At 42.3% G+C, this 17161-nt stretch overlaps 1 protein-coding gene across 1 annotated transcript in view; it reads left to right on the forward strand.

The window, feature by feature from the left end:
* Pkhd1 (PKHD1 ciliary IPT domain containing fibrocystin/polyductin) overlaps positions 1-15786 on the forward strand; it is a 287931-nt gene extending 272145 nt beyond the window's left edge. The window contains 5 exon segments of the mRNA XM_070017318.1: positions 4374-4481; positions 5703-5861; positions 7045-7167; positions 15226-15352; positions 15354-15786. Coding sequence (XP_069873419.1) covers positions 4374-4481; positions 5703-5861; positions 7045-7167; positions 15226-15352; positions 15354-15711 — 875 coding nt within the window. The 3' untranslated portion in view covers positions 15712-15786.
* The last annotated feature ends 1375 nt before the right edge of the window (positions 15787-17161 follow it).

A 17161-nucleotide genomic window follows, 5' to 3' on the forward strand; every position in this document is an offset into this window, starting at 1 on the left:
TTCAAAGCTAGCACTCTGCCACTTGAGCCCTAGCTCCACTTCCAGCTTTTATTTTTATTTTTTAAACTCATTGGAGATGAGAGTCACACAGACTTTCCTGCCCAGGCTGGCTTTGAACCAGATCCTCCAATCTCCTGAGTAGTATAGGCATGAGGCACTGGTGTCCAAATATTGACTGACTTTTACCAGGGCCCCGGACCCTAGCATGTGTTGGAAGTAAATATTCCCATTCTTGTTTTAGATGTCCACTTGGCTGTTGTTTAAAATAAAATAAAAATGTTTTCAAGACACACATATCAAAGACATATCTGTCTCTTTATAAACAAAGTAGAAAAAGTATTCATTTTTGATAACCATCTATTTCCACCACAGTTCTGTAGTAGGGGAGAGGCAGGAAACCCTGTGAACTTTCGTACATGATTCTGGAAACACGCTCTCAGTACTGGCTGTTCGTGCTCAGTTTCTGACGTCATGCTAATGACATGCCCTTTGAAGTTTGTTGACAGGCAGCTCCATACTAATGAATCATTGGCCATTTAAAATTACTATGGTGACTACTTATCGTTTTCCATAATTGGTCAAATATCCCCTACACATGTGAGGTCTGTTGACAGCTCTTTAATAAATGCATCTTTCTCAGATGTCTTTTTTGTCCACGGGTCCTGCTTCCATGGACAGCGAGGGCATTTCTGTTAGCTTTGTGTTCTCTGGAATGTTTATTTACTTCCAAGGTTGGAAATGACCTTGCCACCCGGTCAAGTGTCAGCCTGTCTGCACAGTTGCCTAATTGGTCAGCAGTAGGTCACCACTTCCCATTTCTTTTTCTGTCGGAGCCGCGAGTCTTTGATCAGTCACATGGCTCCTGTGAAGTGTATGGAATGATGAATCTTGTCTCTTCCGCCCCCCACATTTATCCTAAAGCAGACCTTATAATGTAGTACAAAAGACCTACATCTTATGGATATGCGTTCTTTCCCCCTCTCCCCCTCTCCTTCCCTCCCTCCATTTGTCCTTAAATTAAGGAAGGTATCAAATTGCTTTGATGAGGTTTCCATGTTAATGAATTCTCACGCACATGGATTTCGTGATTGAGCGATAGAGCTCAGGTTTTCTAACATCCTCATTTTGTTCAGCTTATGTCTTTTGTTTCCTACAAGGCTGCACCTCATCAACTCCAGAGAACAGAACTGCCTCTTGAGGACACCATCCACATTTTGTGATTAAACATTTCCTAGCTTCAGACCTGTTACTGCTTAATGTGTGTTTTCTTATTAGAGCTGTAAATATTCCTGCTGCCTCTTTTCAAGTTGTTTTCCGATTACTCTGGCCTGTGAACTCCCTACCTTATCTATTTATGCAGAAACTGAACCTTTTCAACCTGTCCACGAAAACTGTTTTCTTCCAAACCTCTAGAATCTTTTTGCTCCTCTTCCTACCTCCTTTGTACAATTCATTTTTCACATGCCAGGTAACACTGTCTATGATGTGAGAATCTCTTCCTAGCCTCTATGGGCTTATGAAATCCAGTTTTATTCACAGTGGTAAAAAGAACACCGGTACTGCTAACTCATGTTTTTTACTCTTGGCCATTTCTTTACCTAAATGGCACACTTAGAAACTTGTTAGGGTTAAAATCCCAAGGAAAAAGGAATACCTTCGAATATTCCCTATACCAGTTCTAAAGAACAAACCAGATCATTAAGAAAGCAAGGTAGCCAGGCTCTGGTGGCTCACGCCTGTCATCCTAGCTACTCAGGAGGCTGAGATCTGAGGATCACAGTTTGAAGCTGGACTGGGCAGAAAAGTCCATGAAACTCTGGAGATTATTCCATGAAACTCTGATCTTCAATGAATCACTCAAAAGCCAAAAGTGGATCTGTGGTTCAATTGGTAGAGAACTAGCTTTGAGTGAAAAAGCTCAGGGACAAGACCCAGGCTGTGAGTTTAAGTCCTATGACTGACAAAATAAAATAAAAAGATCCAATGAGAAAGAATGAAGAACAAAGGGTGTGTGTGTGTGTGTGTGTGTGTGTGTGTGTGTGTGTGTGTGTGTGTGTGTGTGTGTGTACGCATGTCTGCATGTGTGTGCACATGGACACATGCTATGAAGTAGGGCAGAAAAATGAAGTTTTCTAGTGTAGGATGCTCAGACTACAGAAATCCTAGCATCCTCTTTCATATAATTGAAAGTTCTTTTGAAGCCCTCATAAAATATTTCTCTTTAACTTGACAAAGAATAGAAACAAAGTTATTTGGAATGACTAAGGATCTCCTGGACAAAAGAATGAGAACAACTGCAGAACTGTTTCTATATGTCTCATCCAAATCTTTTAGTCTGAAATTTAATCTGAAGTTCTTTTTCTTTTCTTGCAGTAGACTCTCCGCAATGAGAAAAGATGTTGTTACCATAAAAGTAGCTTTATACACCCAAGACAATCATTTAAGGGTCCTCAGAGAGTCAGACATTTGATTGTAGGTCATGATTGCAGAAAATATGTTTTTAAAGAGAGTACCTCAACAACAATGATATAATGGTTTATTGGCATGAATTGCAAGCTGAGGGGAGAGTTACTTGTAGAAAAGCACTGGTATTTTAGGAGCCATAGATTCTACAGAATTATATCCAGGCGTTTCCTGGTAGCCAGGTAATTGATTTCAACCCACCCCGATCTAATCCCAAATGCCCTCTACCTGTACCTTTTTATAAGACCAGCTTGATCACACAGCCTGTCAAGGGCATTTGTATATTTTATAAAAGCAATTTCCGAACATTTGATGGGCCTTGTAGTCTTTTTTTTGTGCTCTCCTTGGCAGCCACTGCTTCCGCTTTGGGGCACATATGCTTCAAATCTGAGAATATCATAGATCTATATGAGAATCTTCGTGGAGATCTCTAAGGCAAGCTGGTATTTAACGCAAACGCAAACCCATTTGGTGCGGAAGCACTTTCCATGAAGCAGTTTGGCGGCTGTTCTGTGAGGCAGACTCCCTGTGCTGGGCGGACAGGCTGCGATTAAATGCTGCTTTGTATTCTTGTAAAGATGGGGGCAATAAGGACGTTTGTCAAAGGAAAAACCGCAGCAAACGATTTTGTGTCGAACATCTGTACGCGGCAGTTCGTTGTTTGCAAGAGTTTATTGACCATAATTTTGATGCATATAGGTTTTTAAGAACATAAACTGCATTTATCTTGAGTGCCTACCATTTATTTGAGTCTCTTGGCTTATTTATTTCAATTTTTTCTGGGCATTTTATTTATCTTGGGACTCTGAATAGATCAAAGAAAAGATGTCTCCAGAAAAGAAACTTTTTCCTTAGCGCTGCAAAATTGATGAGCAAAGACATCCTTTTATACAAAAGGATGAAACAATTGAATTGAAAAATGTCACACTAAGCATATTACGTCTCCACCATCCTTTTCAGTCTTGGAGATCTCAGAGTAGTTTACAAACTTTAAAATACCCCTCTTTCCTCTCCTTGTCTGCCATTGTGACCAACAGGACAGCTCTAGAGCAGAGGGTAGCAGCTGTTAATGAGCAAAGTAATTTAGGGGAAGTCGAGTCAGAAGACAATTTAGGATATTGGGAATTGGTTCCTATGTCATTTCCTTTCTACACACTGATGGTTGATTGTTAGGAAGTGTGAGGTTTCTGTTTTGCATTTGATTCGGGGAAACTGAGGCTCAAGGCAGTCCAAGTTATGATAGCAAAGAAATCAGTCATGATTTCTTGATAAGTTGCTGTCTCCCTGGGTTGGCCTAACTTCACTCTACTGCATAAATACAGACCCCCCCTGAATAAAGGAAGGTATGACTCCCTTAGGAAACTAACATCATTTGTGTTTCACTAGATCATATTTGGTGATTCCAGGGATTGAACCCAGGCCCTTGTACATTTCCCTGATCCACAGGCTTTGCTTTGATAGATTTTTTTAAATAACAAATAGTCACTATATAGTAGTGGTTAAGAACACAAACTTTGAAAATCAAATCAATTTGGGCTGTAATGCTAGCACCAATTAACTTGTAAAGAAACATAAGAATATTGATAATGGCATATTTTATATAGTTATTATATAGTATACGATGATACAGATGACAGAGTGTCTGGCATGTTAAGCTTTCAATAGATGGCCATGGTATAAGTCTATTTGGAATTATTTGGTTCCAAGACGTGTCTGAGATGAACTTGATGGGTTAGATAACCCCATTAATTTTCAAAGCATTTTGCTTTATTGTCTATTTTCCCATCTTCACAGAAGACTTGAAGAGGTGGCGATGCTCTCGAATAGATAACCAGCATCCATCTTTTGTTTGTTTGTTTGTTTGTGTGTGTGTGTGTGTGTGTGTGTGTGTGTGTGTGTGTGTTTTATAGGGTGTACTCGGGCAGAAACTCAAGATGGCTACGTGAGCTTCTCTGACTTGGCAGTGTTGGTCTCTGGGTCCAGCTGGCACTTTATTTTTACTGTGACGTCTCCTGCAGGTAATTGCAGCACAGTTTGCTTTTATATCTGCTTCTTTTGAAAAAGTTACCCTTTCTCCTTTATAATGGGAAAAACTCCTTTCATGAATAAGAAGCCATCCTAGTACAGGGGAACAAAATTCACTTGGTATTATCATTAAAGCATGAGAAGAAAGAGCACGTGTAGAAATCAAGTCTCTAGAGACTCACAGAGAACAAGAATGCAAAATGTACACTTTCCTCTAGATGTTAAAGTTTTACTTTGTGTGTTCCACTTGCTGCTTCTCTCTTTATTCCTATCACATTTAGTTAGGGATTTATCAGAAAACTTTAAATTATAGGAAAGTCTTGGGATATTGAGGAATATCATGATAATGCATACCTATTATCATCCTAGTGATTTAGAAGCACAGTTGGATGTTGGGTGTAAAGTTTTGTGTTGTTACTTCAACCTTACCGTTCTTCAGGAATATACATTGTGATTTAACATTGTATTTTATTTTCCTGCACTTGTTTGGGAGTTTGCTCAGCTTGCATGTTACCATGCCTCCACCCTGGCTTTTTGCTGGTTATTCTTGGAAATGGAATTGGGGAATCACAAGCACTTTTCTCCCTGAGCTGGCTTTGAAAAGTGATCTTCTAGACCTCAGTTTCCCAAATAGCTGGGATTACAGACATGAGTACCTGGCTCTTGATTCCTTTTGAATGTTTTAAAACTTATCTTTTTTTGGGGGGGGCATCCAGTCATGGGGCCTGAACTCTGGGCCTGGGCGCTATCCCTCAGCTCTTCAGCTCAAGGCTAGCGCTCTACCACTTGAGCCACAGCGCCACTTCTGGCTTTTTTTTTTTTTTTTTTGCTTATATGGTGCTGAGGAATCGAACCCAGGGCCTCAGGCATGCAAGGCAAGCACTCTACCATTGAGCTACCTTCCCAGCCCTAAAACTTACCTTTAAGCAGTTGCACAGAGTGTCAACTTAACTTATCATTTTGTGTGTGCAGTGCATCTCCATCAATGAGCAGTGTCACCTCTATCATCCACTACCTTCATCTCCCCAACCCCACCCATCCCTCTGAAAGTGACCAGGCTCTATTTTCACATGTACAAGGAATATCCCAAGGAGTGTATTATTAATTCACTAAACACTCACTAAGTGTTTGTTATCTGCCAGGCACTGCTGGAAGCAGGCCTTTTCCATGGTAGTTTCAGTATATGTTATTAGCAACTGGTTTCTTTTAACCAGGAGTCAACTTTACAGCCCGGTCCGGGCCCTTTGCCGTGCTGCGGGTGACGGGGAAGGAGCGGTCCGCCGTGGCTCTGGCCGCGGTGCTGTGTGCTGTGGTCTCCTGGCTGGCTCTGTGCTGTCTGCTGTGCTGCTGGTTCAAGAGAAGTAGAAGCAGAAGTACGTGATTTTCTTTTGAGTAAACGTATCTTTAAAATCATGTACAAATGTGTCAATGATTGCTTTCTTTCTTCCAAAGAAAGACATTTTATGAGCTTTTCCACTGGAGAGTGGAGCATAGTTGCTCGATGAATATCGCAGAGCTGAGATCAGCCTCATGCACAACAAGAGCGTGTGGAGGCCACACCCCGAGGGCTGGAAGTTTCCAGCAGCCCCTACTAATGTCACCCTAGGTGCCCCAAGTTACAATGGTGCCCCCTCTTCTCCGGAAGTTTCTCCCAGCTCACAGCCCGTGCAGCATGGCACCCCTTCCATCTGGGAGCTCCAGGAGACACTGCAGTCGAGGGGGCTTGGTGAAACTCACACGTCCTCCTTCTACACTTCCTTTAAATATGTGACTATTTCAACTGAAAAGATGAACAAAACACTACCAGCAGGTTAATGAGCTTGGTCCAAGAGAAATAGAACATGCTGTAAATGTGAGGCATGTAGTATTTGTCCAGGGGACATTTATCCTAATTAATTATGTATGTGTGTGTGTGTGTGTGTGTGTGTGTGTGTGTGTGTGTGTGTGTAGTGTGTGTATCTGTATATATACACACACATAAAATATATATGTGTTAAATGTCATATATATATATATATATATATATATATATATATGCAGACATTTCCCCTCATGTGTATTTTACTCTTAAAAAATAAATACCTCAGTTCAACCTAGTCACATTTCAAGTGCTCAATAGCACATGTGGTCACTATTATATTGGACAATAAAGTTTTTTTTTCCATTTATTTATATGTTACTTTAAGTAGTTGTACAAGGAGCTGCCATTTAATAGGGAAGTTTATGAAGACAATGCCTTTCATAATTCTCACTCATCCCTCCCCTATCTGCTCCTTGCTCTTCTTAATTTTGTAGGCGATACATTGAATTCTTGACTGTATTCTCCCCTTCTCCCCCTCTGCATTTTGGACGGTAAATTGCTATGCCACTATGCCAGTGGGGGCAGGGAAGTTTGTTTCTTAAGCACACCATAAGTTCTATACATTTGGCTTCACGTAGATCACATGGTGGGGGAGAATTTTACCCAGCAAATGTCTTCAGCCTTAGTGCCCAGTTATGAACAAAACTGTTCTTTTCATTGGAAGCAACAACAGCAGTTTGCTTTCATTGATGCAGAAACAAAGCCGGAAGAGACGCCCGAATCCCAGATGAATGATTCAGACCATCATATCCGAGTCTCAGCCAGGCGCCAAGGATCACAAGAAGGGAGGGCAAAGGACTGCGCGGCGGTGGGAGACGGTGAGCTAGCAGGGCCCCTGCGGGTGAGCTGTCTCTCCTGGAGCAATATACCTTCCAGCCCCTCCTCAGGCTTGGCTGCTTTTCCCCAAGGACGCTATACCCCAGTACAGGAATACTGGCTCACCCAATTCATTTAACTAGTAGTCACTTATTTGACTTGGCTTTTTTCTATTTTTCTTGGTAGACTCTTATTGGTTTAATACTTGAGTTTGTTTCACAGAGGACAGGGAAAAGCAGCATATAGACATATCATTTTTCCCTTAGCTATATATAGCAAAGTTGCCAGTTTGGCAGTGTTATTGAACTGGGGAAAGCAGAGAGCCTGGTTGCCAAATACCTGCTATGTAGATTAGATTTAGTATCAATCCCTCAAGAAAGGAGTCAGCTTGGCTGAACTCTGCTTTGTTTTAGTTGCACTTTTAGAATAAGAGTATTGTTTTCTTATATTGTGCATCGTGCTGGGTGATTTTAGTTGTTATATGAATAACTTGCTGTTGGGATCTGTCAAGTAGAGAAAAGATAAGCATTTGCCTCAGATCAATGCTTTGCCTTTGTCTTATTGAGGATATATAAAATAGGCCACAACCAGAAAACAAGATGGCTTTGCCAAGTTGTGTGTGTGTGTGTGTGTGTGTGTGTGTGTGTGTGTGTGTGTGTGTATAGATAGATAGATAGATAGATAGATATAGATAAATAGATAGATAGATATAGATAGATAGATAGATAGATAGATATAGATAGATAGATATAGATAGATAGATAGATAGATAGATAGATATAGATAGATAGATAGATAGATAGATAGATAGATAGATAGATAGATAGATAGATATAGATAGATAGATAGTGTGGGAAAGCTACTCCTATCATTCCCTGAAATAAATGAAAATGTATGTCATGAACAGCAGGATATTTCTATTTCTTTTCTAAGCCTATCATTGTATTTTCTGCTTGAAAATGAACTCAAGCTTTAGTGGCTCTGAGTTCCTGTTTAGTGAAAATACCACACTTAGTCTACTAGTAAGGAGTTGAAGGACCTATGGGTGAACACATATATGCCAGGAATTTAGACCTTGATCCTTGGAGCTCAGCGCCCTGAGTAGCTAGAATTACAGGCGTGAGCCACTGGTGCCCTACTATGACTATAATCACATGTAATACCCTGCTGGCCAGGGTCTATTCCTCCCATCCCTGTCTCTTTTCCCTCCAGGATAGTGTTCTCTGCATACAAAACAGGCTCCCTATTTCAGCAGATTCTCCAACAAACTCGGATATCTAGCCTGTCCATTCCTCCCAACCCCAGATTAAACACCTTTTCTTATTCCCTTATCTAGAAGTCTTTCCCTCAAATCAACATTTACAACACTCTTCTCATGTTTACTTAACACTTTTGCGTGTCATATAGCCACTGTGTTCATCTTGTCCTTTGGTATAGATTGTATATCTTCTCTAATCCTGGTATATCTTCACCATGGGGGTTTATGAAATAAAACCACTGGCAATTTCGATGAAGGGAATGAGCAAGATCGGGAAGAAAGGATTTTTTTTTCTCCATTCCATTTTTTAAAGATCCTCAGATTCCAACCCCTCCTACAACTGCTGGGAAAAAGGGAAAAAGAATAAAACACTTCTCATTCTTTAAAAAAAATGTCATCAAGTGTTTATGGGGGGTCTCAATTGACAGCAGGAATTATTGTGCACGTGGTTTGGGTCCTTCCGATGGATGACGCGTGATGTTAGCAGGTGCCTGTCCCCTGGCCAGTCTCCTCCCTTATCTTTGCAAGACAGACACTCCTCAGATCTTAGAGATGCCTTCCCCAAACCCTTGTCTTGTGGCTTCCCTTGTTTCTTTGTGGAATCTGTGTACCCAGTGTTGGCAGACTGGCATGGCAAAAGATGGGCCGCTGTGTCCATGTGGCCATGACCACCAACTCCAGGGTGGTTTTTTAAAAATCTCTACTACATTAGAGACCTGTTGACTACATGATGTATTCCATGAACGTACAGTTAAAAGGACCACATGCAAATTTGCCTTTCTTATGTATAAATCTACAAGAATGCCAGGGACATGGTTGGACAGGGATGGCAATAAGATATTTAGAAGCAGGGAAGTGCCAGACAGCTGAGATTTTTTTCCAGGCTCCCAGGGAAATAGATCTAAATTTGGAAATCATTAATAAATAGCACATATATATGCATATATATATCAATCACATGCTATTTAAGAAATTTCTCCTGCTCAAATAAAGTCAAAACACATAATTCATTCTTAGGATTTCATAACCCATTTTATAATAATGAATGAAACCAGATACAAAACAAAATGACAAGTCTGGTGATCATTTGTAGATGTGGGAATTCTCTATAACATAAAAATTTCAACTATTGGGGCAGGGAAGGTGGCTCAGTGGTAGTGTGCTTGCCTTGCATGCATGAGGCCCTGGGTTTCATTAATCTGCACTCAAATAAGCAGAAAAAGCCAGAAGTGGTGCCGTGGCTCAAGTGGTAGAGCTCTAGCCTTGAGCTGAAGAGCAGAGGGACAGCGCCCAGACCAGAGGTCAGGCCCCACAACCGACCAAAAAAAAAAAAATCAACTATTAATGACTATAATTTCTAACTACTTGAATAACTTGTTAAAATATATTGTCAGACTACAAAAGGTAATATAAGTGTTAAACAAGCTTCTTTTTAAAGTTAGCCTGCCTGAGGTATTTAATTTTAGTAACAGAAACTAGACAGATAATATAACTAGTGTATAGTTAGGAAGTATCATGAAATAGACAATACAGTAGTGGCAAAGGGATATGCGATCATGAAAAAATGTTAGAGACATATTAGGCCCATAATATGAGCTATATTTTACTGAATAAAAGAAGACCTGCATATAAAGGAAATTATATTTGTAATTAAACTTACTAATATGTCAGAGATCTTAGTATCCCCAAATGAACTTGATATTAATGCAGTTTCAATAATTTTCTATAGTTTAAAATGGCATATGATGATTTGAAAAGTTCCCTAGGAAGAACAGACCAATGATAGAAAGACAGTCTTCTAGAATAAATTGATTCAATTATTTTTATGGTAGTGGGAATGTGTAATTCCAGCAGAATGATAGTATTTGTCACTATTCTTTAGACATTGTGATACTGGCACAGGAATATATGGGTACACCATTGAAAACTGTATATATAATATATGATTATATTATATATTAAATTATATTTATTTATAATTTTATACATTAGAAAAATAACATATATGGAGCTAGTAAATGTGAGTATTTGGAACATTAATGAATGGATTCCAGGTACACAAATGAACTCAATGAGGTTGACCAAACATATCCATAAAGTGTCAGAAAAAAAAAACCCCACAAGAAAACGTAGATCATTCATAGCACAAGATGAGAAATCAAAAATAAGATTTTCTGGCCAGGCTCCAGTGGCCCCCAGCTGTAATCCTAGATACTCAGTAGTCTGAGATGTGAGGATTATGGTTTGAAGCCAGCTCAGGAAGGAAAGTCAGTGAGAATCCTATCTCCAGTTCACCTTCAAAAGCCAGAAGTGGAGCTGTGGTTCAAATGGTCGAGTGCTAGCCTTGAGCACAAAAGCTCAGGGACAGTGCTTAGGCCCAGAGTTCAAGTCCCAAGGAAGAAAAAAAAACAAAGAAGACAAAAAAATGATTTTCTTTCCTTTTATCCTTGTCTAATTGTTGTAACTGTTGGGTTGACAAATAGGCATATAAACAAACTGAGAAATGCTTATTAAAATGACAGATATGTTTATTAAAAATTGGCATGCATGTGCTGTTGCTGAAGGTTTTGGAACACCCAGGGGTTTATGGAGAAGTGGAAAGTGGTGGCTGACTGACTGGAGGAGCCTTGGCGGGGGGCCGCATCAGTGAGCCCTCCTTTAGACACAGAAGGGGTCTGTTCTCCATGCTGTATCCCATTCACTGACACTCCATGAAGCCCACCAACCAGACTGACTCTGAGAAGCCTGGCCCAGAGGTGGTGGTGAGATGGAGTTCCCGTGTTCTGGGAGCCACCACGAAGGAGGTGAGAGGAGGCCTGCGAATTCCTGTGTGATCACACAACCCATCCTTTCCTTTCCTGAAACTCACATGCGCCACTGAGCGCCTTAGGATGGGTATCAGCGATCAATTCATTTTTTATCTAATTTGTCTGAGATCTGAGCTTCCTGTGGAGGTCTGAGATCAAAGGCGCCAGTTCCTTCTGATGTTGGCGCTGACACATAATGTGTGCTGACTTAGTTCTGTCTACAGCCCCTCAGCGGGGCGGCGGCCTGCCCGGCACCTTCCGCAGGGAGCTGGCATTGCAGCTGGGGACTCTGTCATGTGCGTGGCTGGCGGGAGCTCCCATGCACATAATTTATGGGTGGCTTAAACGTATTTAGGGAGGAGGTCTTTGAAAGAGAGCCAGGCCTCCGTTAGTCCCTTGCGAATAGAGGCAGACTGGGAAGGAAGGAGTGAGATTTCCAGTGAAGGCCTCTCCCAAGCTGGACATCACTATCGTCAATGAATGGCAGATGGTGACCTGGACCATTTGAGGCCTGTCACATGAAATGCTGTTGGTTTTACCAGGAGATTAAAATTCAAAGCCATTTTCTTTTGGTCCTTTGAAAAGTTTCCTTCTCTCTGAAAATGTATTTGTTGGTGCCGATAAACTGTGCCTTTTCTTCCCGGTGAGAGTAGTTATTGTGGAGATGGTACCAAGGTCAGTGTTGGGCACAGAACAATGCAGAATGAAGAGGAAAGGTCGCATGCACAAAGTAGTTCTTTCCCTGAAGGCATTCTGAGTCCTGAGCGGAAAATGAGGCTGTCACTCAGGACTAAAGGACCAATGACAGAGTAGCTGCTCAGGCCCAGTATCCAGGCACAAATCAATGCTGTTGAGCTGTCAAGAAACGCTTCTGCAAGGAATCGCCCATCCTACTGGAAAACTCGGGTAACTGGAAAGTTCTTCCAGCGCTGAGCCAGAGTCATCCCACGGGAAGGTGTGTGTGGCTGGGACGTGCCAGGTCAGAGAATTGTGGGAAGGGAGAGAGGAGAAAGGATCAGCATGGCTTTGTCCAGATATTAATTCATACATTGGGCACACACTCTAAATGGCCTGGCTGGTTTATCTGTGTCTTCTGCTCTGAATTCAGAGGCTGGCACAGAAACAATGGCTGCTCACCTTGGCTACCCAGCGCTAGATGAAATCCAAGTGGAAATTGTTGAATTCCATACCACTTTCCTCCCAAAAGTCATGGCAGATTTCAACCGCTTTCTCGTCTTCTGGGTTGAGCGCAAGGCCTCCCACTCCCGGGTTCCAGATTTGTTGCTCCATTGGAGTGAAGAGTCTCATGGCTTTATCTTGCCTGTCTGTGAACCTTCATCCTCAGATCTCAGCCTCCTGAGGCAGGAGCCCCTGATGCCTGTTTTCCTCTTCTAAAAAAATGACAAGAAAACCACAATAAGGTACAAGGAAGATAAGACACTGCTTGACAGGATACACTCCTCCATCCATCCAACTATCCATTAGTTCCCCCTTTGCTGTGTTCAACGTCACACCATATTGTGTGGTGGTGCCAACAGACTCCAGAGCCAAAAAGAAACCACCTTGAGTTCCATCAAGTCAATAAGAGACCTTCCTGCTTTTGGTGTGATCTTAGAACTCCATTACCTTCATTCTTTCCCATTTATCTTCAAATCGTCGTACGGGGGAATTTCCATCTAATCCATCCCATGATGGGCACCGTGCGTCTCTTCCCCGACTCCCCACCCGCCATCGCTTCCTCGGCCTGTCTCTCCGGGTTCTGTAGTGGAGCTTTCCTGTCCCTGTCTATACTGAGAATGATGGCTGTTCTCACCCTCCACCCTGTCCACTTGTCCACCCTACCCATTAGTCCCCACTCCATAGTCAAGACCCATTTCAGCTTCTGTGTATTTATTTTGTTAAGCTGCCTTTTAATTGTTCAAAGGGGTTATGCGATGGGGTCTCATTCCTGTGTCTACCGTATTTGAATACTTTAGCCATCTGGATCACGTAGACACGCATAGAATCCTGTACATGTTTACATATGTTTATATTTTAGGTCCAACATCCGCATATGAAAAGAATGCACCCTTTGTCTTTCTGAGCCTGGCCATACCACACTCAATATGATTTGCACCCTCCCAAATCCATCCATTAATTCTTCCTCAGGGATGAGTCGAATATGTATACATATATGCCTATAGATGTGATTTAATAATTATGTTAAGTGGTTGAGCCAGATCATGTCTGATTAAGCGAGGGTATGTATTTCTGTATTTATTTTTAATTTTTAGGATAGGGTCTCAGTTGTTGTCCAAGCTGACCGCCATCTCCTGAGTGTAAGACAGTCTCCCAACTCAGCCTCCTGTAGCCGGGACTACATACAGGCTTGTGCCAACACATCCAGCTTTAAGTTTATTTGTCTGCTGATAAAGTGAGGACAGTAGTAAACAATTCCAGCCATTGGTTGCATCAATTTCAGTGTGTGCATGGCAGGTAGGGATGTGAAGTCAGCATTAGCAATATGATGGATGCTGGCGATGATGGTGGTGTCACGCATGGTCGTCATTGTCTTCTTCATGTTGTAGGTTCTGGGCAGTCCTTGGCCTGTTTCTTTATCTTATTTACCCTCCAGACAACCTGTGAGGGAGATATTTAACATGGTTACCATTTGACACATGGGGAACTAGAGGGACAGTGTGATTAGGTGTAATTTATACATTTATTCAGCAAGGAAAAGACCAAGTAAGAGACTTAACCCATGCCTTTGATTCTAGGTCTGTACTATGTTGTGTAGCTTTGGGGGACCATATTTACATATTTAACAATTTGAACGCTGTAACCCTGACTACTGGGTCAGTAAAATTTGATTTCTTTTTACTTATATGCCCACTCCACACTGAGAAGCTAGTTAACACTTTACATGTGGTGTGATCATATTATTAAATGCTTATATATAATATAATCTCCAAAGAATGTGAGGACTAAAATGCCTAGATGCTAAGCTTCCCAATATTGCACTCTTCTGAGTTTATTTTCAGTTCTAACTGGAAAATAAAATACAGTGCAATATCCAGGCAACCAAACAGTAAGTAAAAGAAGATGATTAAAATGAACCACATGTCACAAAATTAAGTAACATCTGAGAACATTATAAAATTATACAAGAAACTATAGATTCTAAGTGACAAAATGAAAGTCACACAACAGGCAAAAGAGATAGGAACCCTAATTCTATCATTCAGGTCCAATAGATCTTCATGTGTGCATGTAGATAAGTGCTTATTTGTATATTTCTTTTATCTGTACATATTTTCATATTCATGTTTGATAAAGTCCAAGCTATTTATATTGTAACTTAGTCCCTAAAAGCCAAAATGTTGGCTAAAACTGTTTTGAAAAGTCTTTTCTTTATTGTTATTATAAAGATGATGCACAGAGGGGTAAAAGAGAAATCAGGTAAAGAGTACATTTCTTTTTGAACAAAATCTGGTTTTTATAATTCACATTTCTTAATGTAGGGGTGGGAGTTTTTCTAAAAAGTAGCATTATCCAGCTTTTCGGATAGTCAGTATTAATTGTAAATCGGATATGAGATACAAAACTTTATTTTTAGGGAAAGCATTTCTGAAGACATTTGGAAATCGAAAGGCAGATACCATTCAATCTTCGATCACTTGATTATTATGGCAGTGTCTGGAGCGATCCAGCTTTGATTACGTGGCGTTGTGCTGTTGGGAATGCTGAAGTGTCTGGAGCGATCCAGCTTTGATTACGTGGCGTTGTGCTGTTGGGAATGCTGAAGTGTCTGGAGCGATCCAGCTTTGATTACGTGGCGTTGTGCTGTTGGGAATGCTGAAGTGTGCAATGTGAACTCCTCGATTATTATGGCAGTGTCTGGAGCGATCCAGCTCTGATTACGTGGCGTTGTGCTGTTGGGAATGCTGAAGTGTGCAATGTGAACTCCTCGGGCCGCAAGCTGGCTGCATGGCTTCCCTCTGCGTCTCTCTTCACAGACCTGAGGCTGAAGGCGACCCCGAACCACTGCCTTCCCCGGTCCCTGGATGGGGTGTCCAGAAGGAAGGTGGGCCAGGATCCTGCTCGGGAAGTCGAGGCCACCGTGCCGGCCCCCAGGGTGAGCGGACGCCCCTCCCAGGGGCGCCCAGCAGATGACCCGGGACTGGAAGGAGGTGCAGCAGCAGTTGCCCAGATACCAGCTGGCAGGCCGAGATCAGCTGCTCCTCTTACGATGCCCTGAGCGCAGACAGGACAGGTGGTTGTGGCCGGGGCAGAGTCGTGGGAGCCAGGAGAGAAGCAGCTTGGGTCTTTCCCAAGAGAAGAAGGCGTGCTGTGCCTGGGCCACACAGGTGGGACGGAAGGGGAGCGGCGGGCCTCCGGCAGCCAGGCAGCAGCTGCGAGCCAGCTGGGGCGGGGCACCGGAGCAGGAGCACAGATTCTGCCCGTGTCCAGCAGGGCAGCAGAGGCCTGGCCCCTGTGGATGACCCTGAATGAGGACGTTGGACTGGAAGCCCTTCCCCCACTGGAGGAATGGAAGCCGTATAAATAAATGCTTGTAGACTGAACGTGTCAGAGCATGTAGTCTGCCTGTGTGTGTGTGTGTGTGTGTGTGTGTGTGACACAGCCCACTCATCTGACGAGTGAGTTCTGAAACACTTTTCTTTTTTTGGTTGGTCGTGGGGCTTGAACTCTGGGCCTGGGCGCTGTCCCTGCACTCTTCAGCTCAAGGCAAGCACTCTACCACTTGAGCCACAGTGCCACTTCTGGTGTTCTAGTGGTTTATTGGAGATAAGAGTCGCACGGACTTTCCTGGCTTTGAACTGTGATCCTCAGATCTCAGCCTCCTGCGTAGTTAGGATGACAGGCATGAGCCACCGGCACCCGGCCCACTTTTCATTTTTTACTTGGCTTTCATGTAGAGCAAGAATGTTCCCATTTTGCCATCTTGGGTGTGTAACCCTGACTTATACCAGGACCAATTATTAATGACCCCTGCCATGCTTGGGGGCTTGTCTATGGAGGGATCTCCAACAGCTCTCCCGAGCTACAGTTGATTCTCATGGGCTGTGCCGAGATTTTGGTTAAAGACAAAGATGTAAAAATACTGTTAGGGGAAGAAAAATTGTCCATAAACCACAATGATAGTTTCCAGTCATTCTTTCTCTTAGAAGCTGGGTGGAAACTACAACTGGGAGAAAAATTGTACTGGGAGCAGAAAGATAATCGTTGTGGTCAGGTAGGTTATCTGCTACTCCTCTATCTGAACAGCAAACTTCCTTAGGAGACCGTGTACAGAGAGAGGTGCTCAGAAAAGAGAAAGGAAAGATGGTAATGGCCCCTCCCTCTAGACTGAGTGGGGGAGAAGAGATGACAGAGAAAAGGATTAACTGTTGTGCTACTGATACGTGGAGAACCCATAGAAAGGTGGTTTTACCTCATTCGTACATTTACACAGAGATTCCAACTCAAACACAGAATACTTCAAGCACCTTGACTGTTTCCTTGGCTTGGTACACAACAGAACTCTTTCTTCTCTCAGTACAGAGCAAAGACAGCAGGGTAGAGGAGAATTTTCCAGAAAAACAAATTAGTTCTCAGATTTACCAATATGCAAGTCAGGATTTCTGAATGTCTGCAAGGCTACAGGACTGTCCTATTGTTGAGTTGGAAGAGAGGAAGAAAATGCCCTCTTCTGTGGCTGAGGTTTAAATTAGTGAAGTCTGGACGTTAGAAGCTATTCTGTCAGAAAGCCATCATCCATGGAACCTGGGTTGAAAAGTGAGTCTCACTCCACCTAACCTGAGCTGATAGGAAAAACAAATAATTGAAAAATGTTATTTCAGAGTCTCTCTTTGCTACCCATTTCTGTATATGATGAACTTTCTTCCCAAGGGATACTGACACTCTAGGAGAGTCCAAAAAAATGTTTGTTTG

The sequence above is a fragment of the Dipodomys merriami genome, unplaced genomic scaffold (assembly GCF_024711535.1).
Source record: "Dipodomys merriami isolate MVZ:Mamm:240054 unplaced genomic scaffold, mDipMer1.0.p SCAF_122, whole genome shotgun sequence".
NCBI lineage: Eukaryota > Metazoa > Chordata > Mammalia > Rodentia > Heteromyidae > Dipodomys > Dipodomys merriami.